Here is a 25,954-nt window from a genome sequence, read left to right on the forward strand (position 1 = left end):
TACAATATGATTGGTCTTATTTTGGCCAACTGGTGGGTGCGAACCCCCAGTGTGACCCACTTGTAGGTGAAACGTGGATCCCAGCAAGCCTAACTTGGGTGAACACGTGTATTTCGGGTTCCCCATCGTAATGAAGTCACGTGTGCCCGATAATGCCGGCTATTTTGCCTGGTATCGCGATATAATGTGTTTTGGTCCATAGAGGCACAAAACTAAACAAGCCTTAGTAGATATTTACAACCTAAGGTATAAATAACATTTATTTATCTCTCTCTCTCTCTCTCTCTCTCTCCCATTTATGATTTCAGCAAGAGTTTGGTGAGAGGAGTAAAGAAGAGGGAGAAAAGAGGAAGGAGAAGGGAAGGAAGAGGGAAGAAGGGTTCCTCTTTGATTTCTGCATCGCATCTTGCCTTTTCGTTGCCGGAATAGTGATCGGTGCCTTGAGATCTACGTTTTGAGGTAATTAACGCCATAAACCCTTGGAATATGATGAAACCCTCTTGTGTGGTCAAATCAAAGGGTTAATAGAAACCTTATGTGATTTCTTTGAAGGTTTAAGGAAGAAAAACAAAGATTTGAAAGTATTGTGGTGACATTGTGAGTTGGGAAAGAGGATCTTAAGTTTTTGGGGTTTCGTAAGCTAAGATATGATTTTGTTCCCAATAACCTTGATTCAACTTAGATCTATGGTATAACCAGGTAGATGAAGCCTAAAATGTGTGAGAAATGAGGTTGGAACAACCCCTTTGGATTCCCAAGAGGTGGAATGAAGAAGAGAGGAAGTACAACAAAACCCGTTGAACACTGGTGGGTAGCATCGGCGGGTAGTCAGACCCACTAGTGTGACCCCCCAATCTCTCTTGGGCTTTTGGGCCTACAGGTGGGTAAGACCGGTGGGTACCTAGACCCACCGTTATGACCCACCGGTCTCGCTTGGGCTTCTTGGCCTACCAAGGGTCCTACCCGTCAGTAGCACCCACTTGTTTTGGGTTAGCCCCGGGTCCTACCGGTACCCACCGGTAGCACCCGTCGGTGTGTCTGGGTGCTGTCTTCCTAGGCAGTTTGCTCAGGTGGGTCCTCCTACCCACCTGCAGTCCAAATGAGCTCCGTTTGAACTCAAACTCATCGACAATCTTCTTCGCGTTATTAAACGTGTCGTGATCATGTCTTACGTCATTTAATAATCCCGATCTGTGATAGGTTTCGAGACACTCGTCTTCCCACGTTGGATCTTACCCATACCGTTCTTGCATATTCTTGTACAAAAATAAGTAAGTAGGGAGAGGACGTTGATCTTAAATTTTGGGAATGTTTATTGCATCCTCATCTTATGTATATATCATCATGCCATCTATGAATGCCATCCTCATGCATCTGCTTGTCTACCATTGGATACATTTATGAATTGATATGCTATATCGTGAACTCCAATATTTGTTTCTTGCTTGAATCATGATCATGGATTATTCATTTGTTGGATGGTAATGGTTAGTTGAGCATATGATAAATTGCTAGACTAGATGCTGTAGTCGGCTTGGAAACGAATGCATTGGTACACCGTGGAATGGGACACGAAAGTACTATGCAGTCGTACTATCTCATATAGGAGCGTGTGGTTAGGATTTGACATTCCCTCGTGCTACGACCCTTCTCAACAGGGGTTTAGGTGTTGGATTATCATTGGGGGGAAGCATTGATCGCGGACCGCCATGGTTATTAGGAGTACTCCTGGCTGATCAATGGGACAGTTGGAAACCTTGGTGATATATTCAGAGGGCCAATCGTATTGCTTTTAATTTCTGCTATGGTTCGGCCACGATTTACTTTTCTGTTGTGGTTCGACCACGATTTATTTTTTCGAGTGCTCACGGTTGGCCTTCTCCGACAACCCTATAGGTGTATCGTGGGATGGAGAACGCATCTCGAACCAGGGGCATACGCGCACTTTGGTTGTGAGCAGCACGTAACCTTTTACTTGGTAATGATGCTTAGGTGGATAGGACTAAAATGAATCTCATGCATATAGTATCATTTGATTTGTAATTGCTTGTGTGTCTTTCTTTCCATTTACTGAGCTAGTGAGCTCACCCCTCGTGTACACACCTTTTTAGATGATTTTGTAGGATTTCCCGTAGAGGAACAAGTGTCGGGGTCCACGGACGAACCCCCGGTGGGGGATTGGTGGGTCCCTGAAGGATTTGACCGCGGAGTTGGATGCCTGTGTGAGTTGTTTTACGAGGCCATAGTTGATATTCCAATGTACTATTTTTTTTTATTCTTTTGATGTATCCCTTTTTTGTGCTCTAGATATTGAAATTGTTATTTCTTGTGTAAATATCACGCTTACGGGCCCACATGTAAATATACTATGTATAACAATTTGGGTATCAAGAGTAGGTGGGGAATTTTTATCGGTACGTATATATGACAAGACTTCCGCTGAATAACATTATTTTGTTCTAAGTTATATGTGGCTTGCTGTGCTATGGTTACTGTATCGGATGATCTTGGTGGTTTTGGGTTATTCGGAAGGAACCGGTCATCAGTCCGGTCCTATGTGAACGGGGTGTGACAGTGAATCTTCTTTCTCATTCAAACAGGAGGGCTCTACAGGTGGTGGGTCATCTTTTGTTGACAGTATCTTTGGGTATTCATCCCAGCTCTCTGTGCCATACCCCGACCACAAGGGCCATAGCCTATGATTATGACTAACCCATTCCCTAGGTTGGGATACCTAGCTGATGTTGATAATGCATCTTATAGAGGGGCAGTGAGAGATTATCAAGACAATTGGGCCCAAAACATGTCATGGGATGCATTCAGAGGAGCGGCTACGACATCTGCAATGGTACGCAGCTCGTGGGATGGAACCGCCTAGACACTCTACTTGGAATTGACTTTTGAGTGTTGAATGTTGAGTGTAGATTGTTGTCACTTGAGTGTTCAGTACTGAGTCTTGATTGTTGACTGTTGAGTACTTAAGTTGAGTCACTACTGTTGAGTGTTGAGAGATAACTCATAATGTAATATTTTTATTTATTTTGGATTATTTGGATTATGTATTATGTTTTGATGTAGATTGTAGACTATATATAGCGTAGACTATGTCATTATGTAGTATAATTTCATAATTTAGGTCAACAACTCAGTATAATGATTATCAAACCTTTGGTTCAACACACAAGTATGACTTTATGTTTTTTATTTTTATTTTTTATAAAACTAATGATTTGAATGTGTTAGAAATGTTTAAAACAGGATGTACACAAAAAATCAGACAAAAAAAAAAAACACTGTTTGGGGGTCGAAACCTAGGTTTCCACCAGACCGGGAAAAATTCAATGGTTTCCTCGAAATTTCCCAGGTTTTGACCGAAATTTGGGTCTTCCCAAGGGTTGAAACCTAGTCGAAACCCGATACTGTGAACCTTGATTGGTAGTATTACTAAGGATCTCAATTATAAAGTCACATTTTTTCCTACTTACTATGTGTTTCAAAACTTAATGATGAGGGCAACGATTGGTAATGGTAAGATGAGTGGTGGTCTTTATTACCTGGATAGTGGATCTACATAGGCTCAACATACAACTTCAGAGATAGCATTATCGGATCTTCATTGTTGGCATCACCATTTAGGACACCCTCCTGATTATATCCTGCTTTAGTTAAACAATGTAATCAGAACCACTTTTATTTTGATGCTTGTATTTTTGCAAAATAGATATAACATGTTTATCTTGTTTTTAATAATAAAAGTACTGCTCTTTCTATGATTCACTCTGATGTTTGGGGCCTTGCCCGTCATGTTTCTGTTTTTTGGTTATAGATGGCTTGTTATCTTTATTGATTGCCATACTTTTTTTACTTGGGTTTCTCCCCTCATGACTGAGCCCTTCCTGGTGCCCCCTCCGACGGGGCCTCCCTGCCTGTGATGTCCTCTCCACCCTCCTCCACCCCCTTCCTCCATCCATCTCCTCTAAGGCTCTAACCCTCCTCGGCCTCCTTTAGACTCGCCTGCCCCTCCTCCACCCATCACTTCCACCCCTAAGCCCTGGAACATTATTGCTTCTGCCTCTTCCCCTTCCTCCTTCCCCTCTCCCCTCCGGTCGGTCACACTCTTCATTTCATCCTGCCCTCGATCATCAGCATTTGCCCCCCTTACTCATACTTTGTCAGACACCCCTCTGGGGCGGCTTTGGCCCTATTGCCATAGCGGTTTTGATGTCTTCTTCTGGGGCTGGCCCTAGTTCATGATGTTCAGAAAGGCATTGGCCCTGCCTTCGTTCCCATGGGCATTGAGCTTGATGCCTTGAACTATTATGGCCACCTGGTTGATGACCTTGTTAAGAATTGGTCCTGCTACTGCATACCGAACTTGATTACTTTGTGGGCCCCTCTATGGATGAGTTCGATTGTACACCGCCTAATGGTGAGGTGTGCCTATACGAGGAGTTTCTTAGGGCAAGACTCCATTTTCTGATCAACCCCCTCGTGATTTACCTACTTTGGCATCAGCCCTCCTTAGCTTCATCCGAATGATTGGCACAACCTACTAGGGTTCTGTGCCTTTGTCAACGGGATCGACTGCTCGACGTCCTTCCTGTTCCTAACCTGTTTTTACTTGAAGTCGCTGGGCGGTTGGCGGGGTTGGTATACCTTGAGTCGGTTTACCAAAATCAGAGTTGTGGAGGGGAACCCTTCTTCCATCAAGGTATGGAAGAACGGGTTCTTCATGTCAGGGTTAGAAGGTTTGCAGATCGACAACAGCTGTATGAGCCAGAGATTGCCTTGGTGAACGTTCGCCTCATCCTTACAGCTCTGGACGAGTAGACCTTTCAAGCGCTGCTATGTTCGGCCGCATCATCAATACCACCAAGTTGGTGACTAGAATTTTCTCGCTCGGTATAGCCTGAGCATAGATGATTGGCTAACTTTGAGTCTTTTTCCTTTTCTTTTCCTTTGTCATGTACTAATTTAGGCTTTTGGATTGTAGTGTTGCTTAACTATCAATTGCTTTAGGCGGCCTTCGCTTCCCATTAAGCCTGGAACAGTAATCGGGAAGAAGTGCAGAGGTTGAAGCTGCTAGTAAAGAGAAGAAGAGCTGAGGCTGCTGCCGATCCACCCGCTCCTTAAGACCCCTTGGTGGAGAGATGAAGTTGCAGCCCATCCTGTTGCTGCTGGCACCCTGTTGGCTGCTTTGTTTGACATAGCAGGATGGGCCGCTTGGCCTTTAGTGGTCGAGCAACCGAAGAGACTCCCTACGTCTGGGACACTCCTCAAGATGGCTGCTCGCCTCCCATCGTGGTGGATTTGCCCTAGTATATGGACCCAAGTGCATCTCAGGGGGAGTGCGGACCGTGCTTCCTAGTGAGACTTTGCTACATGCGGGGCTCTCCTGCGACCCTTGGGAGATGGCCCAGGTAACGTTCTTGTTGAGGGCGATATCCCCTTAAGGCGAGCACTCACAATAGAGGAGGCCGAGCAGGGGGAGGCTGTTAAGGCCAGGGGCGACTGCATGGGCCTTAATGACGAGAAGCGACTGAGGATTGTGTCACTCGACGATTGCTTGATTTTAGACAAAAAATTCATGGCTGGCTTCTGGACTCGTACATGTCGCTACACCCGCGACCGTTTGATCATGGGTGAGATGACCATACGGGAGCTCGGTTGAAATAGAAGAGTGGCTATTTGATGCAGGTGCACGATGGACTTAGGAAAAAAATATCTTTTGATTTGATTTTCTATTGTTTTAGAATTAATTCCTTTTTAAATTAGCTAGCTTTTAATTTTAGAATAGTTTTCATTTTCAAGTAGTTTCCATTAATTGTTTGATTTTTCCTTTATATTAGTCATGTAATAGAGAAGAACTCAGTTTTTAGATTTGAAGTTATTTTGAAGAATTGAAATTTGGTATGAAAACCATGGCTGCCGTGGGCTGTTTTCCCCCTCCCTGATTCTCTAAAATCTTCTTTTTCCCACTCTTATCTTCTTCTCTTGGTTCCCTTTTCTTCTTTGCTTGTTGTCCATGCTCTGTTCTGGGCGGTAATCTCAGGTGTACAAAACGTGTTGCTGAACCTTGAAAACCCATCGATCAGGTCTGAGATTTGGACCGAAGGTTGCTACCTCCTAGGCGACACAAACCCTAGAAGATCTCCTCCCAAGCTTGGTTCTGCTGTGAGAAATCAATCTCAGATTCAGATCTGGTCCTTGCTTGCCGCCTGGAGAAGTTCAAAATTTGTTTTACCTCATTGAAGCTTGCTGTTTGAGGTATCTATCTGCCGGAATCAAGAGGCCACAGGGTTGGTAGCCTTCATTTGGAAGATCAGCCCAAACCGAGGCCTATCGGCTGAGTTCTATTGACCTGAGATTTAATTTTACCGCTGGTTTCTGTTTTCAGTATTGACTTAAGGTTGAAGGAGGTGGTTTCTCTATATTACAAGTAAGGCCATTTCAAAATTACATAAAACCCCCCTTGCTGAACTTTTTTTGTTCTTTTTAACCCATTTTCTTTAAAATTCCAGAATAAAGCTCTCATTTTAAATTTTTAGTTCTAGAACTACCCCAGCTACCATATAATTATTTCTAAGGCTCTGTTTGTTTCTGAAATTACAAGAATACCTTTCAACCATTAAATTTGAGATTTTTAGTCATTCTTGTGGGCCCTAAGCGATCCGATTTCAGTCCTTGGAATCCGGATCCGTATCACTATTGCTCGGGTGAGTGTTACTGTGGAATTATTATTATTTTTTTTAGCTGTGTTCAGATTCTTAGTTCTTTTCTTGTGTAGGTTGCGTCATATGTGTCGAAGGTGTATGACCGAGTGGAGAGGCTGATTGACCAGGGGAGGAGCTCCGTACCTCTGCTGCAGCTAGGGACGAGGAGATCGCTTCCCTGTTCGAACAGTTGAGGAAGATGAAGCTCGAGACTAAGACGGCTTAGAACTCCCCTTTTTATGCTAAAAAAAGGGTGTCAGTTCTCGAGGCTCAGGTTGCGACGACCATTGAAGCTCATTAGGCTGATGAGTCCCACTGGGAAGAGAAGAGAGAGCTGTTTGTGTTGTTTACGAGCATTGAGGATGATTTGATTTCTGCCCGGGCTCAACTGGAAGTGGAGAATATTTCCTCGCAGAGTGAGCGGACGGCCAGAGAGGAAGCTGAGCGATGAGTGGCTTAGTTGGAGGTAGAGCTTAAGTTTTCTCAGAAGATGATTCCCGTCTTTCGAGCTCGTGTGGTGGAGGACAACAAGGTTTCGAAGTATTTCGAAGACTATGTCTCCACCTTCCACTTGGATGCTTACATCTACGAGGCCCGTGAGTGTCGGGATTTTGTGCTGGCCGAGTAGCCAACCTTCAATTTCGCCCCTTGCGCTCACTAATTTCAATGCTAGGAAGGAGATAGCAGAGGAAGCAGATCGGGAAGCGGCTCAGAACACCAATGGTAACCTTGTGGAACTGTCGAGTGAGGAAGACAAGATGGAGACAAGCAAGCCCTTCCCTTTTGTGTACAATTTTTTCTTTTTTTTTGTAAAGTCACCCCTGGCCTTCTTAATGAAAGAACCTTTTATTGACTCTTCTTTATTCTCTTACAAGCCTTGAATTCATTTTTTGTCGGTGGATACGTGCTGTTTATTTGTAACTTGAGGATCGGGGTTTATCTGCTAACTCAGGGTTGCTCTTTTTTTGTTTTGTTTTGTTTTGTCGATCGGTTAGATCGGGCTTTACTTGCCAACCAAGGGTGGCTAGCTTGGGGTTGGACTTTTAAGTTTGCTGATCAGTACAGTTAGGGCTTGTTGCTAACTCTGGGTTGGTCTTTTAAGTTTGCCGATTAGTATAGTTCGAGCTTGCTTGCCAACTCGGGGTTGTTCTTTCGAGTTTGCCAATCAATACAGATTGGGCTTGCTCACTAACTCGGGGTTGGTCTTTAAGTTTTTCTAATCAGTATAGATCGGGCTTGTTTGCCAACTCAGGGTTGGTCTTTCAATTGACATGGAATAAAGCAACAACAATTCTCATTTGTATTGATAATTGAAGCAAGAAAAGCTAAAGCAACTAGATCTGGAAACTAATAAAAAGTAAAGTAAGGTAAAAAGCAAAGTAGCTAATAAATCAAAATCATTTGTATTGATAATTGAGCGACAGGTGGCTTAGTATTTCTTGAGATTCTTTGAATTCCATACCCTTGGGATGGGTTCATCCTCTAGAGTCTACAAGTAGTATATTCCCGGGCATATGACTTTGCAGACTCTGTAAGGTCCTTCCCAATTTGCGTTTAGCTTGCCTGCATTGTGTGGGTCGAAAGCCTTGGTTCTTCGGAGGACTAGGTCGCCCATCTAGAAGACCCTCTTATTTACCTTTGAATTGTAAAGTCGTTTGGTCCTTTTCTTGTATGTCTCATTCCTCATGTTGTCTTTTTCTCAGACTTCATTAAGGAACTCTAGGTTTGCGCGCACCCCTTCTTCGTTGGTTTTCTCATCAAAGTTGAGGGACCTGTGGGATCCTGCCAGCCTGAATGGCGTTTCTCCCGTGGGGATTCAGACCGTGGTTCGGTACGCCTAGAGCATGCTCAATAGTTCGGTAGCCTATCTTTTTGTCTCTACCTCCAGCCTTTTCTTCTACCCATCCAGCATTTTCGGTTTGATACTTCGAGTTAGCCGTTCGGCTGCTGGTATGCCATAGAGGTATTGTGGAACTTTTTGTGGTACTTTGCACATAACCTTCTGAATGTTGGTTGTCAAACTGTTTCTCATTGTTTGTTGGCAAGATCTTTGGTATCCCGAACCGATAGATTGTATTGTCACAGACGAACTTCTCTATATTTTCTTCCGTTATTCGGGTTAGTGGGTGAGCTTCAATCCACTTCATGAAGTAATCAGTCGCTATTATGAGGAACATTACGTTTCCTTGACCAAGTACAATTGCCCTAATATGTCAATCCCCCACATTGCGAAGGGGATCGAGTTGAGTATAGAGGACAACTCGATGGCAAGTCGGTGTGTTAATGGGGTGTGTGGATCTGGCACGACCATCACTTTCGAACATAAGCCATCGCATCTTCTTACATGTTGGGCCAGATAAATCCTTGTCGGACATTATAGGTCAGGGCTCTCCCCCTGTTCTGCATATTCCTTCATTTACTTTGGTCAGGGCATATTCAACCTTGGATGGACCAAGCCACTTGAGAAGTGGCCCGGAGACTGTTCTCTTATACAATGCTCCTCCGACTATGTGCTTGGCTGACTGACTTTTGGTCTTTCGTGCTTTGGCTCTGTCTTCTGGTAGGGAATTACCTCAAGGTACTTTATGATTGGATCCATCCAACTCGGTTCTTATTCAGCACATAATAGGCTAATCTGTTGCGGAAAGAAATTTGTTGCAGCAAGAAATCGTCTTAGGCTACCTATGGAACCTGCACAGAGGAGAAAACACAAGAAAGTGAGCACTGGGCTGATCTGATGAGGGACTCTCCGATGCCTGAGTTAGGTCAAAAGGGTGGCTTACTTGGGTATTGATGGTTAAGGGATTGCAGAGAGAGAGAGAGAGAGAGAGAGAGAGAGTCCCAATTTGGCAGGCTTCGCAACGCTGGTAGGAGTCTATTCATAGCAAGAGTTATATTAGGAGTGTGAATCGAGAGGACGTCCCAGTTATGGGAGCTTTATGCTCTCCGTATCGCGAGAGATACTGGAACATATCCTTCCTTTTAGGGAGGATTTGGAGTCCTTTTGAGAATCCTTTCCTGATTAGGATAGGTCTGATCCTTGCTTGGAAGTCACGTACTGGATTAGGAATGTCTTGTGAGGGGCGTATTCCATTGAAGAACCTTGCAAGCATCAAGTACCGAGCGACTTGGATTTGGTGGTTCGGTTGTCGATCGGCTTATTCGAATGATTAGGGTCTGGTGACTCGGTTGCTGACCCACTTATCCTTGGAGCCCTACGGTGCGCTCCCGAGCTACAAGCTGTAGTTCAGGTCATGGCGTACACCCACACATGCTGGTCTCCTTATGTCGAAGTGGATTAGCTGCTTAGTGACTAGTTCCATTGTTGATGTCGATTGGCGAAGCTGCATCTGACCTATGTAGCGGTCACCTACCGGTAATGTGTCTAGGATGGGGCTGGAAGGTCAATCTGGGTTTGGAGTGAGGCCATCTGTACTTGCACATGCACTTAGCTTGGTCCGAGCGATGGGTTCCCAAATGTGGCGTATTTTGCCCTAACAGGGGGCATTTGACAACATCCTTGTAACCCACTAGCCAAATGTTGCTTCAATCTTGTGGCACCCCCAAAATTAATCATTTTCTTATAATACCTATATTTTGACTTTTTTTGTTATCTGACATTGGATCTCCATGTAACCTTGCAATAGCTCCACTTCCACTTCCAGCACTAGACATTGTGCCCTAACTTTAAACACTATTACATAAAAGAATGCATGAATTAGTAGCTATTCAACATCTTTTATTAAAGAATGCATGCATTATGGGCTATTCAACGTCATTTATCTATTACATATTAATCCCCTACTTTCTATAATATTTTCTGACTTCTAAGTCATTTTTTTTTTATAAATAATAATATCATAGTTAATAATAAATTATAACAGAGTGAAAAAAAATAACATTATTTTCATTTTAAATTACACTATCAGTGCTTACATCACATTAAATTAATATTGAATACAAAACATATATTTTTTCCTTTTTTTTTTTAAATTTTTTTGTAATTATTTAATATATTTTTTATTTTTCAAAAATTATATTAATAAATTTATTAACTGAAAAAAATTGACACTATGACCAACATATATAAAAAGGACCAAGAAACATCATGTATAAATCATATTTTTTTTTGCAAGGAAATAATTATTGAAACAGAAAAATAATAAAATAATTTGAAAACAGAAAATATATTTTCCTCTATGATGCTAGATCAATGTTATATGCATCACTTATAAAAAAATTAATGTAAACCAACAAGTATTGACGATGTTTCTATGAAAAAAATGGGTTTGAGAAGATTTTTTTTTTTTTTTTTTTTTTTTATTTAAAATGGTTCCTGAGAAGAAAAGTAACTCCAAATGTGGATGAGGAGGTTATATTCTCTACTCAGCTTTAATGAGTGTCGGAATGGAGATCCTAAAGCAAAATCAGCAAAATCCTTGTTCCTTAGTGTTTTTTCTTCAAAAATGTAGAGAGAAAGGCAAGAGAGTGGAGTGATTTTGCGAGATTAGGCAAAATGTGGTCGAAATGGTGTAATTTATATCACTTGAGTTGGTCTAGTTGACCCGAAACCAACTTGGTTCGAGTTGGTTGGCGAGATCTCGGTTGAGTTCTTGTACAATTTATACCTCGCCATTCATCTCGTCTCACCTTTTTTGGAAAAAACGAGATAGGAGTGAAATATCGCCGAGATCTTAAATTATGGGATCCACTACCCATCATCTACTAAATTGATAGTCCTAAGAATATAAGGCATCTGAAATAAAGCCAGTAAATATTAGAAACAAACATCCAATTTTTTATAGGTCAACGAATAATTACCGAATCTGAATCCAAACCCGAATTTTATTTTGCCCATTTTTGACCAAATTCTTAAATTAAAAAATCAAATTGTTCCGAATAATTCTCCTCCCAAATGTTTCTAGAATCTGAATTTGCTAACTATGATCATACATGCATGCAATATATATATTATTTGCATACCTAACTTTCATCTTTAACCTGTTTATTTGTTTGGGGGAATAGCAGCTTTTGTCTCTCTGTTCTCTCCTTATCTTGTCAACTGTTGCCTTCATTATTTGTTTAGGTACTGAAACCACAATTATTGTCATCGCAGGTTCGGCAACACTGCTTATTTGCACATTTCTGTGGCCTTTATCCAGATGCTTAAAGCCCTTAGTAAGTTAATATCATCTGTGCATGTTTCCTTTATTCATGACTCTTTTACTGGAGAGCTCACTCGGAAGAAACCTTATTCTTAAAATGTTGGCTGTTACAGTGCCAGTGGCAACTTTTCTCATGGCTGTTGTATGTGGCACTGACAAATTAAGGTGTGACGTGTTCTTGAACATGGTGCTGGTCAGTGTTGGAGTTGTCATTTCCTCGTATGGGGAAATACATTTTAATGTGGTTGGCACAGGTTACCAGGTTACAGGCATATTTGCGGAAGCTCTTAGGCTGGTCTTAACTCAAGTCCTCCTCCAAAAGAAGGGCTTGTCTCTGAATCCAATCACCAGCTTATATTACATAGCTCCATGCAGGTATCAAATTTTGATAATTTATTTTATAGTTACTGATTTGGATTTATATCATCTTCCCTTCTATGTTTTATGCTAGCAAACTGATACAGATTCTTACCAAAATGGACTTGTTTTCTTAGGAATAAGCCTAGGGTTGAGTTGTATGCATGTTGGGCCTTTGGTCCAAGGGGTTTTTAATGTAATAGGCCACTTTAATAGGCCTAAACCATGGGTAGTGAGTATGTATACGGAATTAGATACTATGGTTTAGATATTTTGATATAGTAGTAGTTTTGTTCATTTGTTGAACCACCCATGGGGTCAATAAATGTTTAGAAGTTACTTTTACTATACTTTTTGCTCTTCTAGAAGGAGGGGGGAATCAACTAACTTTTGTAAGTGATGATGGGTGAGGACTTTTCACCTTTGGTGGTTAGTGGGTGAAGACTTTTCCATTCCAAATTTAAGAAGTGAGGATTTTTTTTTCCACCTTTGGTAGTTGGTAGGTGAGGACTTTCCTATTCCAAGTTGAATAAGTGAAGACTTTTCCAACTTTAGTAGTTGGAAGGTGATGACTTTTCTACCCTGACTTTAATAGGTGAAGATTTTCTACTCATGTTAGGTAAAGTTGGTCCTATAAATAGGGATTCATTGTAAGCATTCAAGGAATACTCAGAATTTGAAAACAAAGTTTGCTTATGCAACTCTTTTCTTGGGTTTGATAAAAAAATCCCTTGTGTTTGATCAAGGAAGGTTGTTGTTTGATCCAGTTGATCAACCTTGCGGTGTAAAGCCCGGATGTTACTTTTATTGCCTATTATCCTATCCACTTCTCCTATCAATAAAATTTTCAGCAAAAATCCTACTTCCAAATCTAGATTTCTTTATTCTCTAAGAAAAGATCCTACCCTGGTACTTTTTTGAGCTTCCTCAGTTACAGTATTATATCACAAACATGCATGTGAATTGATGACTATTGATAGTTTAAATAAGAATTGGTACAAGTAAGAGCAACTTAATGTGAAAACATTAAGATATATAAAGCATTAAAGAATATATTGATACTTAGAAATAAAATATCATCTTAGACATTGATCCAAAAAAAATTGGCCTAACTACTTAGTCATATAGTCACAAGTTTATTGTATTAAGGAAGGTAAGAAAGTATATTTCAACTAAATCTCGTAGCAATCATATAAATCATTCAATTAAGTACATGAATATGCAGAGTTTGTTCAGCTTACAAGGCTATCTAACATTATCAAGGACTGCTCCTGCATCTATGCGGAACCTATTAGCAAACAATATAATTAAAAAAAAAAAATGTATGCAAAATACTACTAAGACATGCTTAGCACATTTATAATGAAAATTGCTCACAAAACTTGTGCATTCAAAATACTACTAAGACCTGCATAAGTACATTCATATTGAAAATGCTGCTTCATTCATTGCAAAGGCATTTATACTGAAAATTGCTCATAACTTGTGCATTAGAAATGCTAATTAGACCTGTATAGTACATTCCTATTGAAAATGCTGCTTCAACCATTGCATGCTAAAAGCTTTGCCTTCCCATTCCCACCAAGCATGCTGATAGGATGACGCAAAATACTCTCAGCCACCAAACATTCCAAAGAGTGAAAAGCTATACATGATATATATATATATATATTTATATATTATATATATATATATTTTAATTTCATGATTCCATTAAACCTCCACACATATGATTACTATAGAAGCCATGCATGTCTGGTCCGAATTTTCTTTATAAAGACAATGACTTAGAATTAGCCGACCATAATCCGTTCTAGTGATTACTGATACGATTAGACTATGAATTGAGTTTTCCCAGACCTAACAAACATTAATGATCATGGGGTTAATAGGATAGTCAGTTATATACCATTCTTGAGAAGCACAATGCTTGTGGGATTGGGAGAAAACCAAATGAGAGGAAGGGAAAGAAAATTCAAATGTTTCTCACTGGAATTCCTCTATAGCTTTGATTATTAGTAGAGCTTCTTTCCACTTCAAAAGATCAAAGAACAATAAATAGAGTCGAAGTACACAAGATTAAATAAGAAAAATCACTCAACCACCACCTGGATGCAAACAACTATTGGCAAATTATACTGCCTAAGTGCTCACAAATGCTTGAGTCCTAGTCCAAGTGGAACGAATTCCCATTGCATGACCCGAGTCCTTAGCCCAGTTGAAGGAATTCTAATAATATGGGACTGAATCTTTACCTGGTGCAAGGAATTATGCACCTCATCTATTTAGAATTATGAGAGAGAATGGAGGAGACAATGGGAGAGAGGTTTGGGGAGGGAGAGATGGGGAAGATGAGAGATTTTCAATTGATGTGGATAGGAGAGGGGGGGGGGGAGACCAGAATAAAGATAATGCACGTGAACTACCTTTCCAGAAGCATTCCGAATTGGAGAAATTGGAAAACTGTTCTAGAATGGGCTTTCATCCTTCCTGAAGTTAAAATTATAAGAAAGTAGTCGATAAAAGTTGTTAGTTCAAACATGGATGAATAAAACCCAGTTTCATCAAACCATAACAAGGAATGCAATGATGGTATGGCCAAGGATTAAAATATCAGTATCGATCTCTGTATCGGTCAGCCAAAATTAAGATACGTATCGAAGGTTATCATATCGTATCAGAGATATGCTAAGATACGCTAAAGATATGCACATATATGGATAGGAAGCACATTTTCATACACGTTTGCATGAAAATATAGTTAAAAAAGCTATAGATAACATGTATTATGCATAAACATTAAATTGAGAATATCGCACTAAGAATCCAAGGTTTGTAGTTGTCCAATAAATGTAAAATCCTTGTTCCCAACATTTATTTCCACTTTAGTTAAAGAGAAAAATGGCTGGCAGCAACTTTGGAACAAAAACTCCTCAAAAACTTGTGTTTTTAATGAAAAATGACCCATCGTGGCCATTATATGACCGTAGCGCACTGTATCGGTACGTATCGATGCATACCTATACATAACGATACACACCGATACATATCGAAACGTACATTTCACCTCGATTTTTAATTTTCCATAGAGTATCTGTACGTATCGGTGTGTATCTGTGGTGTATCGATGCATATCGGTATGTATCGTAGGATACATATCGATACAAAAGGATTTCAAAATTTCCATGTGTCGTTTCGGTAGTATCTTATCGGTAAGGGCCGATACGGTACAATACATACCGATAGTTTAAACCATGGGCATGACTGAAAATTTTAAAGATTAGATTGGTCCTAATCATCACCTACCTAGATCTCATAGGTTGTAATTCAATCAAAGTAAAATTAATGATGCAGGTAGACATGGTGTAGGGGGAAAAACTTGACATCCTCACCCAAGTAGCCCAAATTAGTTCTGCCTAGTCCTTGCCGCCCTCAGACGGCCAGAGTTGCTAGGAGTAGACTCAAGTGACTGCTTGTTTTGAGCGGCTTCTCTTTCTTGTTGAAGTAGAAGTGGTGTCGGGTTGGTAGGGGTGGGGCTCCTTTGTACTTTTCGCTTTGTTGGCTAGGGTCTTTGTGTTAACCTGGTGTTTGGCTTTTTTGTCCGGCTTTGATATTTTTAATTTTTAATTTTTAATTTTCTTTTGCCTTAGGGCCTGCATATTTCCTTCCCTTTCTTTTGCTAATGAATTTCTTAGTCATTCAAAAAAAAAAAAAAAAAAAAAAAAAAAGGTTACAATGGAGTAGCACCCAAAACCCCAGAGTAAAAGAAGGCCATTGACTGAGATGGTGAAAAAAACAGAGACCGGCTTGAAACAAAGCCCCCAAGTAAATTGATGCTGATCGTTCAGATCTGATGGATATGATTGGTCTGAGGGAAATGGCCCCACTAAAGGAGAGGAAGAGATCCTGATCTGATGGCTTGATATGGGCCAGATCTAACGGTCAGTCTTGGAGGACTGCTAGACCTTACAATTCAGAGGATGGAATATAACTCTGAAATTTAATGCTTTCAGGAAAACCAGATTATTCAGTAATTACCAAACATTACCTTACGAATATACCTATAAGTAATTAATTTGAAATTTCAGAAATAAGGAGATGGCAGTAAACAGAAATTGGGAAGAAGAGATCTAACTCCTTGGAAACCCAGTAAAATGAACAGCAACTTGGTCGTTGGAATTGCCGAGGAACATATAGAGTGCTCCTAGACCAAGAAATAATAGTTAATAATGATCTAGAAGGTGTGATTGCTCTGTTATAGAGAAATTTCAGAAACAGAGTATTGAATTCAGATCAGTGGTCTAAGGCTTAAGACACTGAATCACAATCTCAAAAATCAGGAGATATCAGCATACCCTTAATCATAAAATTTTGGAGTAACCTGAACAAAAGTAAGGAAGACAAAATCAAATTAAGGAATTGAGAATTGAACCCGAAAACAGGGGTCCTGCCCAAGGTTCAAAATCTAGGCCAAAACTTTCAAAACCTGACAGAAACCGGGGTACTTTTTCTGTCCAATGGGGAAACCTTGGTTTCGACCCCATAGAAAGTGTGTTTTTGGTTTGATTTTTTGTGTACAACCTATTTTCGACCTTTTAATGTAAATCCATGAAATATTTTCGCAAAAAAAAAGAAAAAAAAAAAGAAAAAAAAAAAGGTATTTGTGGTGTTGACCCAAGTTTGCTAGTTTAGGCTAAATGATGTTGTACTAGCTTTCTTAGTTTGTTATAAACATGGTTTCTTCATATAACTTACATACTAGAAATTTAAATAAGCTATAAAACAATCAAAACATGCTTAGGATTAAAATAAATAAAACATTCGTCACTCGCAGAGAGTCTAAGGGGCTTCAATCCAGGAGCTGCGAACTACTACTGATGTCATAGACCCTCCCCTGAATGTTGCACATATGAGTCCCACGACATATTTTGGTTCCAATTGTTTTGAAAGTCCATCACTGCCCATCTATAGGACTCATCATCAACATCCTGAAGGTATCCCAACCTAGGGAATGTGATGCAGTTGGGCGATGGAAGGGATCTCTTTGATTTGGGAATTTTCTTGTTTACTTTCTTTTTTTTGGTTTATAAATTAGTTTGTGGTATTTTATCTAGCTTGGATTTTTATTTCAGTTTATATCTAGGCTAGTTTCCATTTTTAATTAGTTACCATTGAGATGCTTTGATTTTTCCTTTAAGTAGTCATGTAATACAATATGGAATTTCGGATTTGAAGTTTTTGAAGAATTGAAATTTGGTATGAAAACCATGACTGCCGTGAACTGTTTTCCCCGTCCCTGACTCTTTGAAATCCATTCCTCTACTTTTTTATTTCTTCTCCCTCTTCATTTTCTGTTGAGCCTTTGTGAAAGAGTGATCTGAGAGTGCGTAGGAGTGTGATTGAAGACCCAAATCAGACACCCAGTTCAGGTTGAAGTGCAGCTACAGGTCCGGAGATCGATCGTCATTATCACGTTCGAGTGACAATCGACTTTGGCCAGAACTCTCCAGCCAGTTAGCCAAAACCCAAGCCCTTTGGAGGGTTTCTTAAGGACCATTAGGGGGCCTTTCGACCAGAATAGCAGGACCATCCAAGGCCTGCTGAAGCAACCACAAGAATTCTCCTTCCTGCGTGCGAAATCCTTAGCTGTCCAGATCTGGTCAGGTCTTTTGATCTCTTGTTGCAGGTTATCCTAAGCTGTACTTAGTGCCTTCGAAGATCAGGTTGTGGCGGCTCTTTTCCTGGAACATCAGACCTCATCGAAGGATATTGAAGGAGTTTTTCCTCTTTCGTTTTCTTGGTTCTACCGTCTCTTATGCTGGTTGTCGAAAGGTTGAAGGCAATCCCCAAAGAGAATCATGAGTGTGGTTTAATTCCCTTTAGTTCTGTTTTCCTTTTATACCCATATCTTTTACTATATTTTCCCACTTTCTCTATTCTTTTGTCATTCCCATTTTACCCATTTGTTACTCACGTTACCTTCCCTTTCCCTTATTTTTTTTCATGTCCTAAAGTTCTGGTAAATTACAGTTCTGCCATTACTTGTTAGAAGTTTCCACCTATTTACAGATCTACCATTCTCTTTTGGTATTTGATTACAGCATTGTGCCATTTATTAATTAAGTGGGCCCTGAGCGATTTGACTCCAATTTTGGAATCCGGATCTGCATCAAGTGGTATCAGAGGAAATTTCCTACCTTCTCTAATCATGACAGGTCACTTCACCAATGCTGAGTTGCACAAGTTGTATTGTGAGGTACTTGAGAACCAAAAGACAACTAATGCCAAGGTTGAGAAGAGTGAGGCAAAATATGACAAGTTCATGGATGACACTTAAGGTGCCCTCGCTAAGATTCTTGCCTTTATGCAGAAGTCTGAAACTCGAGTCGATGAAGGACCATCTACACCTCCTCAGTTTAATGCCCTACGGATTGAAGATACACCTCACCAAGTGCAACGTGATCCTGTTATACCCCAGGATGTTACCCGACAATTTTCTGACAGAGATTATGGCATCAAAGCTGAGGTTTTAGAGTTCAGTGGTGAAAAGGGACCTGAGGAATTTCTTGATTGGCTTACCAATGTTGAGAGGATGTTTGCATATAAGTCTCTTCCAGACGAGAAAAAGTGTGAACTCATTCTCACCAAGTTTATTAGGTATGCATGTTCATGGTGAGACATGCAAGATTTTTCGGAAGACTTGGACTCGTTACCAATTGGGAGGTCATAAAGTAGATTCTGATTAAAAAGTTTGTTCCTCTTAATTATGAGAGGGTAGTGTTCCATAAACTGCTTAACTTTGAACAAGGTAATAAGGATGTGGATTCCTACGACCTTGAGTTTCACAAACTGTCTTCAAGGTGTCTGACTTCAGGAACTAGACCAGCAATGGGTGATGCGATATATCAGTGGGTTAAGTACTGAGATCCGACTCGAGTTGGCTAACACTGATTTCAGGTCCGTTGATGTGGCAGCGGCTCATGCTAAGACAACTGAAGAGAAGTCTATTTATTAGAAGGATATGCTTAAGACTTCTTCAGTTTATAGACCTCCACCACGTATGGAGGAAAAGAAGCTTGAAGCTCGCAGAGTTGAAGAAAAAAGGTCAGAGTTCAACAAGGACAGTGATGGCTTGACGAACATCATATGCCATAGTTGTGGCGAGAAGGGTCACTACTCCAACAAGTGTCCCAACAGGACTTGTTCTGTGAATGCAGCAGAGAAGCAACCAATTGTGAAAAGTGATGATGTGTCTGCTTTATATCCTTACCCCTCGAGGAAGATAATATTATCAATGATGATGATGAAGATGTAGAAGCTCATTCAGCTAGTCTTTCATCATTTTCAAACAGACTAATTAACAAGGCTCCTCTCTTCAGACAGAAGGGTACTCTTTTGCACGGTTCTGAACCTACTGATGTTCATACAGTTGTTGATACCGAGGCAGAAGCAAACTTCATATTTGTTGAATTTGTTGGAGCACACAACCTTCCGTAGAAGCAACTCTTCAAGAAGATTCACGTGCAAGGTTTTGGACCCACAACTCGAGAAGAGGCCACTGTAGTTCGAGTACACTTACAGTTTGGGCCATTACAGTACCATGTCACCTGTTTGGTCACCCCATTGGTGCATTGCGACATTCTTCTTGGACGACCTTGGCAGCGACATGCTGGTAACCTCTATGATGGTGCACGGAACACCATCAAGGTGAAACAAGGAGGTCGTATGTATTTGATGAGGCCACACGCATTATCAGACATGCCACTTTGTCGATTGACTCATGCTCCAGTAACACGTCAGTCTACTCTCTCTCTTGAAATTGTGTTCCCGTCTTCTGCTTTGAGGTACGTGCCACCTCATCAATGAGCAATTTATAAGGGTATCTTGGGAGCACGACCTAACTCGATGGAGTTGAGTTCTTTTAAGACTGAGAGAATTGATGCAGTTGGGAGATGGAAGGGATCTCTTTGATTTGGGAATTTTCTTATTTACTTTCCTTTTTTGGGTTTAGAAATTAGTTTGTGGTATTTTATTTAGCTTGGATTTTTATTTCAGTTTCTATCTAGGTTAGTTTCCATTTTTAATTAGTTACCATTGAGATGCTTTGATTTTTCCTTTAAGTAGTCATGTAATACAATATGGAATTTCAGATTTGAAGTTTTTGAAGAATTGAAATTTGGTATGAAAACCATGACTGCCGTGAGCTGTTTTCCCCCTCCCTGACTCTCTGAAATCCATTCCTCTACTTCTTTATTTCTTCTCCCTCTTTATTTTCTGTTGAGCCTTTGTGAAAGAGTGATCTGAGAGTGCGTAGGAGTGTGATTGAAGACCCAAATCAGACGCCCAGTTTAAATTGAAGTGCAACTACAGGTCCCAAGATCGATCGTCATTATCAGGTTTGAGCGACAATCGACTTTAGCCAGAACTCTCCAACTAGTTAGCCAGAACCCAGGCCCTTTGGAGGGTTTCTTAAGAACCATTAGGGGGCCCTTCGACCAGAATAGCAGGACCATACAAGGCCTGTTGAGGCAATCACAGGAATTCTCCTTCCTGCGTGTGAAATCCTTCTTTGTCCAGATCTGGTTAGGTCTTTCGATCTCTTGTTACAGGTTATCCTAAGCTGTACCCAGTGCCTTAGAAGTTTAGGTTGTGGCGGCTCTATTCCTAGAACGTTAGACCTCATCGAAGGATATTGAAAGAGTACTTCCTCTTTCGTTTTCCTGGTTCTACCGCCTCTTATGTTGGTTGTCCAAATGTTGAAGACGATCCCCAAGGAGAATTGTGAGTGTTGTTTAATTCCCTTTAGTTCTGTTTTTCCTATTATATCCTGTCTTTTACTTCTATTTTCCCATTTTCTCTATTCTTTTGTCATTCCCATTTTACCCATTTGTTACTCACGTTACCTTCACTTTCCCTTTTTTTTTTTTATGACCTAAAGTTCTAGTAAATGACAGTTCTGCCATTACTTGTTAGAAGTTTCCACCTATTTACAGAACTGCCATTCTCTTTTAGTATTTGATTACCACATTATGCCATTTATTTTTTAAGTGGGCCCTAAGCGATCTGACACCAATTTTGGAATCTGGATCCACATCAGAATGGCTTACTTAGACTATAAGGATGTGGAGGTGGCACACATAGTGGGGCTGGAATCCTGAAGATGCTATCGACAAAAGATGACCAACCACCTGAACAATCCCTAATGTAGAACTAGAATCACTAGTGATCCTAATCCCAAGAAGGATCTAAAATTCTGGCTAAATAGAGAAGATGTCCTCCAATAGGCTTGGTTCTAGCTCTCAAACACTCTCTCACAACAAATAAGTAAAAGGAAAATAAGAAAAGAAAGAGAATTTGATGGAGGGTTGAGAAGGGGGAAGAAGAACTAGTGAATGGGCATCTCACCCTCAGATTTAAGCATCTCACCTAAGGTATCTCACCAAACTGCTTCCCACAGCACAATAACATAAGCCATCTTTTTTTTTTTTTTTTTTATTAATAAATTCGTGTTCAGTGTTGTAGCCTCTTACAAACTTATATCGAAGACTCAAAATTGACTCAAACACTAAAATGGAAAGGCCTAACCCAATTCTTAACTAACTAGAAAACCTAAACTGGCTAGAAAACTGAAATAACAAAGGAAATAGACTCAAACAAGACTCTAACTAAACTAATGAATTAAATCCCATTTTTCTACTTTCTACCCATTAAAGTGGCCCATTATAAAGAAAACCCATGGGATCAAAGGCCTAATACATATATAACCCAACCTAAGGCTTATTTGTAATAAAATAAGCCCATTAAGTAACTTATCTGCATCAATTAGCTCTCTCTTAGAAAAAATTCGTCCTCGAATTTTGTAAAGTGTTAGGGTGATTATAGCATGGTGCACATCCCTCTTCAAGCCATAGAAAAATTCAAGTTACTCTTTGATAATAAGGATGCAGTTTAGAATGTGAGGAGCTCGATTTTTTAGCTACTTCAATGGGATGATGAATTCCATATGCTCAACCTCAAGGTCTTCAGATGTATCCATGAGGTCGTCTTCTAGCACGTCCTCTACTTGCTCTTCTTCGATCATAGGCTCTGTGTTGAGCCGTTGGAGGGATTTCATCACATCCTCCAGTGAGTATTATTAGGAGCTCTCTTCAGCCATAGCTCTGATACCAGATAATGTAGAACTAGAATTATAAGTGATCCTAATCCTAGGCAGGATCTAAAATTCTGTCTGAATAGAGAAGATGTCCTCTAATATGCTTGGTTCTAGGTCTCAAACATTCTCTCACAACAAACAAATAAAAGGAAAATAAGAAAAGAAAGAGAATTCGATGGAGGGTTCAGAAGGGGGAAGAAGAACTAGTGAATGGGCATCTCACCCAACTGCATCCCACATCACAACAGTATAAACCATCTTTATTATTATTATTTTTTCATTAATAAATTTGTGTTCAATGTTGTAGCTCCTTACAAACTTATATAGAAGATTCAAAACGAACTCAAACACAAAAGGAAAGGCCTAACCCAACCCTTAACTAATTGGGAAACCTGAACTGACTAGAAAACTGAAATAACAAAGGAAAATGACTCAAAACAGGACTAACTAGACTAATGAATTAAATCTCGTTTTCCTACTTTATTTCCATATTTTAGGTCTATTAAAGTGGCCCATTACAAAGAAAACCCATAGGATCAAAGGCCCAATAAAATAAGCCCATTAAGTGACTTATATGCATCAATCCCAATGTCAAAATGAAGAAAAGGATCCGCCATGCTCACCACCATACCCAAATGAATTAGTGCTCACGAAGGATGGTCCACCATCATATACACCCTATTTGGATACCCAAATGGTGGCGGAGGCACAACTGTGGAAGATGGTGGCACCATTGGTTGACGTGGTGGTGGCACCATTGTATCTGCAGTAACCTGTGGAGAATAATGTTGAATAACATATAGGGGAAGATCATCATCCATATCAAACATAAAAGCGAACTCATCTGGATAAGAAATAAATTCAATGAATGATACATCAACAATAATAAAATATTTCTTAAGTGTATGACAATAACGACAATAACCTTTTTGAGCACGTGAGTAACCCAAAAAGATACCCTTAAGAGCACGTTGATCTAACTTTGACAAACTAGGACGATGAACACGAATAAAGTAAACAACAATAAATATGAGGAAGAATAAATAAAGGGTCAGAAGGAAATATCAGAGAATGGGGAATAGCACCCTGTAACAATGATGGAGGCATTTGATTAATAAGATAGCAAGCAGTTAAGAATGCATCTGACCAAAACAGTTTGGACACTTTCATTTTAAACAAAAAAGACCGAGCAACCTCTATTAAATGCCTATTTTTCGTTTAGCAACACCATTTTGTTGGGCTGTGTTTGAGCAAGAAGATTGATGTATCATACCACAATCAGTCGTAAACTAAGAGAAAGGACCAGAAAAGTATTCCTTGGCATTATCACTTCGTCAAACATTGATAGTAACATTAAACTGATTCTGAATTTCAGCAACAAAGACATAAAAAAATAGAAAATAACTTTGAACGATGCTTTATTAAATAAATCTAGATAACTCTAGAATAGTCATCAACAAAAGTAAAAAAATATTGAAATTCTAATTTGGAAGTAATGGGACAAGGACCCCATACTTCCAAATGAACCAAAGAAAAAGGGTGCGCAGACTGTTTATTGACTCTAGGTGGATAGCTTACATGGTGAAGCTTCCTAAATTGACACGTATCGCAATCTAAATTGGACCTAGAAAGGAAACGAGGATTAAGCTTCTGTAAAATCTGCAAAGATGGATGTCCTAGTCGACAATGGATCTGTGGGTTTGAGAATACTTGAACATGCATCGGAAGTAGAATTGTCTTCAAATAGATAAAGCCCCAACTCTATGACCTCTACCAATCATCTTCGTTGTAAGATTCTGAAAAAACAAATGAATTAGGAGAAAAAGTTATGGAACAGTTGTAAGCTTGAGTAAACTTACTCACAGATAAACTATTAAAAGGAAGATTGGGTAACAGAAGAACGGATGATAACGACAAAGAAGAGCTAAGACGAATATTTACAGTGCCTTTGACTTTAATTATAGATCATTTAGCTAGTGTGACAATAGCAGAATACTCTTAAAAAGAGGAAAATACACCTGACATACCAAACATATGATTTGATGCACCTGAATCAAATATCCAGGGTCGAGAAGACGAAAAAAAATGCAGTAGCATTACTTGCCTGGACAAAAGTAACAGTGGGAAGTTGAGGAGACAGTCTAAAATTGAGTATACAATGCAAATCTTCATTTGTCATCTTGACCATTTTTCTTTCAGATTGTCCAGGTTGAGAAGACTCAATAACTTCTATTGAATTGATAAACTATTTCTGAGGAGGTTTGCTATGAAGTTTCCTACAAAAGCATTGGATATGTCCTTGTTTACCACAATGGTGGCATGTTTGTGCTGCCTTTAAACCATCCGAAGTGTTGGAAGTACTAGAAGGTTGTCTCTTATTACTTCCACTGCCAGTATTACAAACCCCACCTCGATTATTATTTTAAGACACAAGAGCGGAGCTCTCCGCTGCTGTAAGTGTAGGAACATGAGAATTCTTTTGAACTACTCATATGACTGAAGAAAAGGTATCTGCAAAAGAGGCCACTTTATCACCTCCAAGAATCTGAGACTGGACAACATCATACTCTGGCCCAAGTCCACCCAAGAAACCCATAGTAAGCTGTTCCCGCTGGTTTTGCATCTTCGTAACATCACTATTAATGAAAGTAGAGAGTGCAAATCCTCATACATCCTCTTGAAATCAGCAAAGTATTGAGTCAAAGGTCGACCCTTCCGATCAATCCTATAAAAATCCTGAGATAGTTCATGAATACAAGAAAGGTTGTTCTATCTAGAATATAGAACCTTCAGATAATCCTATAACTCCTTCACAATTTCGATGTGAGTAACAATATCAACGATAGAGTTATTCATCAAGTTCAACAACTGGCCCAAAATACGTGCATCGATAGTATCCCATGTAGTATCAGTAGCAGACTTCATGATGTAGGGGATTACCAAGAAAGTAGGGTTTCCTACAGTGATATTGAATTCCATAGGACTTAAGTTAGGGCTGGAGACAAAAGTGACAGCACAATAAAATGAACATGCAGGTTAGAACCAAAAAAATAGTGCAGCAATGATCAATAATAACCTTGAGAAAAGAACGCAAACCAACTAGGTTTCAAGCGAGAAACATGGGGAAGGGAACAGGGTAGCGTATTGTTAGTTCAAGCTCAAGTTAAGTCAGGTATTCTAGAGAATAGGTACTGTACCTTCCTCAGTTCAATCAACCAATTAAAATAGCAGGATTTTTAATAACAGAAAATTATCCATAAAACAGTGGCAGTAGGCTATTACAATTAATTCAGAAAGGAAATAATGAAGGGGGAAAGAGAAGAAACCGGAAAAGAGAGGGGAGGGGAGGGAATATAAAAGGGAAAGTCAGAACCTTACCTTGTATTCAGATCAGAGGAGAAAAGAAGAAGAGGTGCTCACCATAGGGAGAGAGAACCTTGCCTCACGTTGAGAATGGGGGTGGAGAGAGAGTATCTTTGCTGGGGGGAAGAAAAAGAAAAAAAAGATAAAGAGAATAATTCGGTTGTGGTGTGGTGTGGGTGGGGTGGGGTGGGTGGGGGGGGGGG

The 25,954-nt window shown here is 40.0% G+C and overlaps 1 protein-coding gene across 2 annotated transcripts in view; it reads left to right on the forward strand.

Annotated features, from left to right (window-relative positions):
* LOC122070628 (probable sugar phosphate/phosphate translocator At3g17430) overlaps positions 1 to 25,954 on the forward strand; it is a 113,395-nt gene that overhangs the window by 55,863 nt on the left and 31,578 nt on the right. For both annotated transcript variants that reach the window (XM_042634818.1, XM_042634819.1), the window contains 2 exons: positions 11,830 to 11,891; positions 11,992 to 12,253. In XM_042634818.1, the coding sequence (XP_042490752.1) occupies positions 11,830 to 11,891; positions 11,992 to 12,253 (324 nt within the window). The remainder of the gene's footprint in view (positions 1 to 11,829; positions 11,892 to 11,991; positions 12,254 to 25,954) is intronic.

This window comes from Macadamia integrifolia, unplaced genomic scaffold, assembly GCF_013358625.1.
Source record: "Macadamia integrifolia cultivar HAES 741 unplaced genomic scaffold, SCU_Mint_v3 scaffold955, whole genome shotgun sequence".
Taxonomy (NCBI): Eukaryota; Viridiplantae; Streptophyta; class Magnoliopsida; order Proteales; family Proteaceae; genus Macadamia; species Macadamia integrifolia.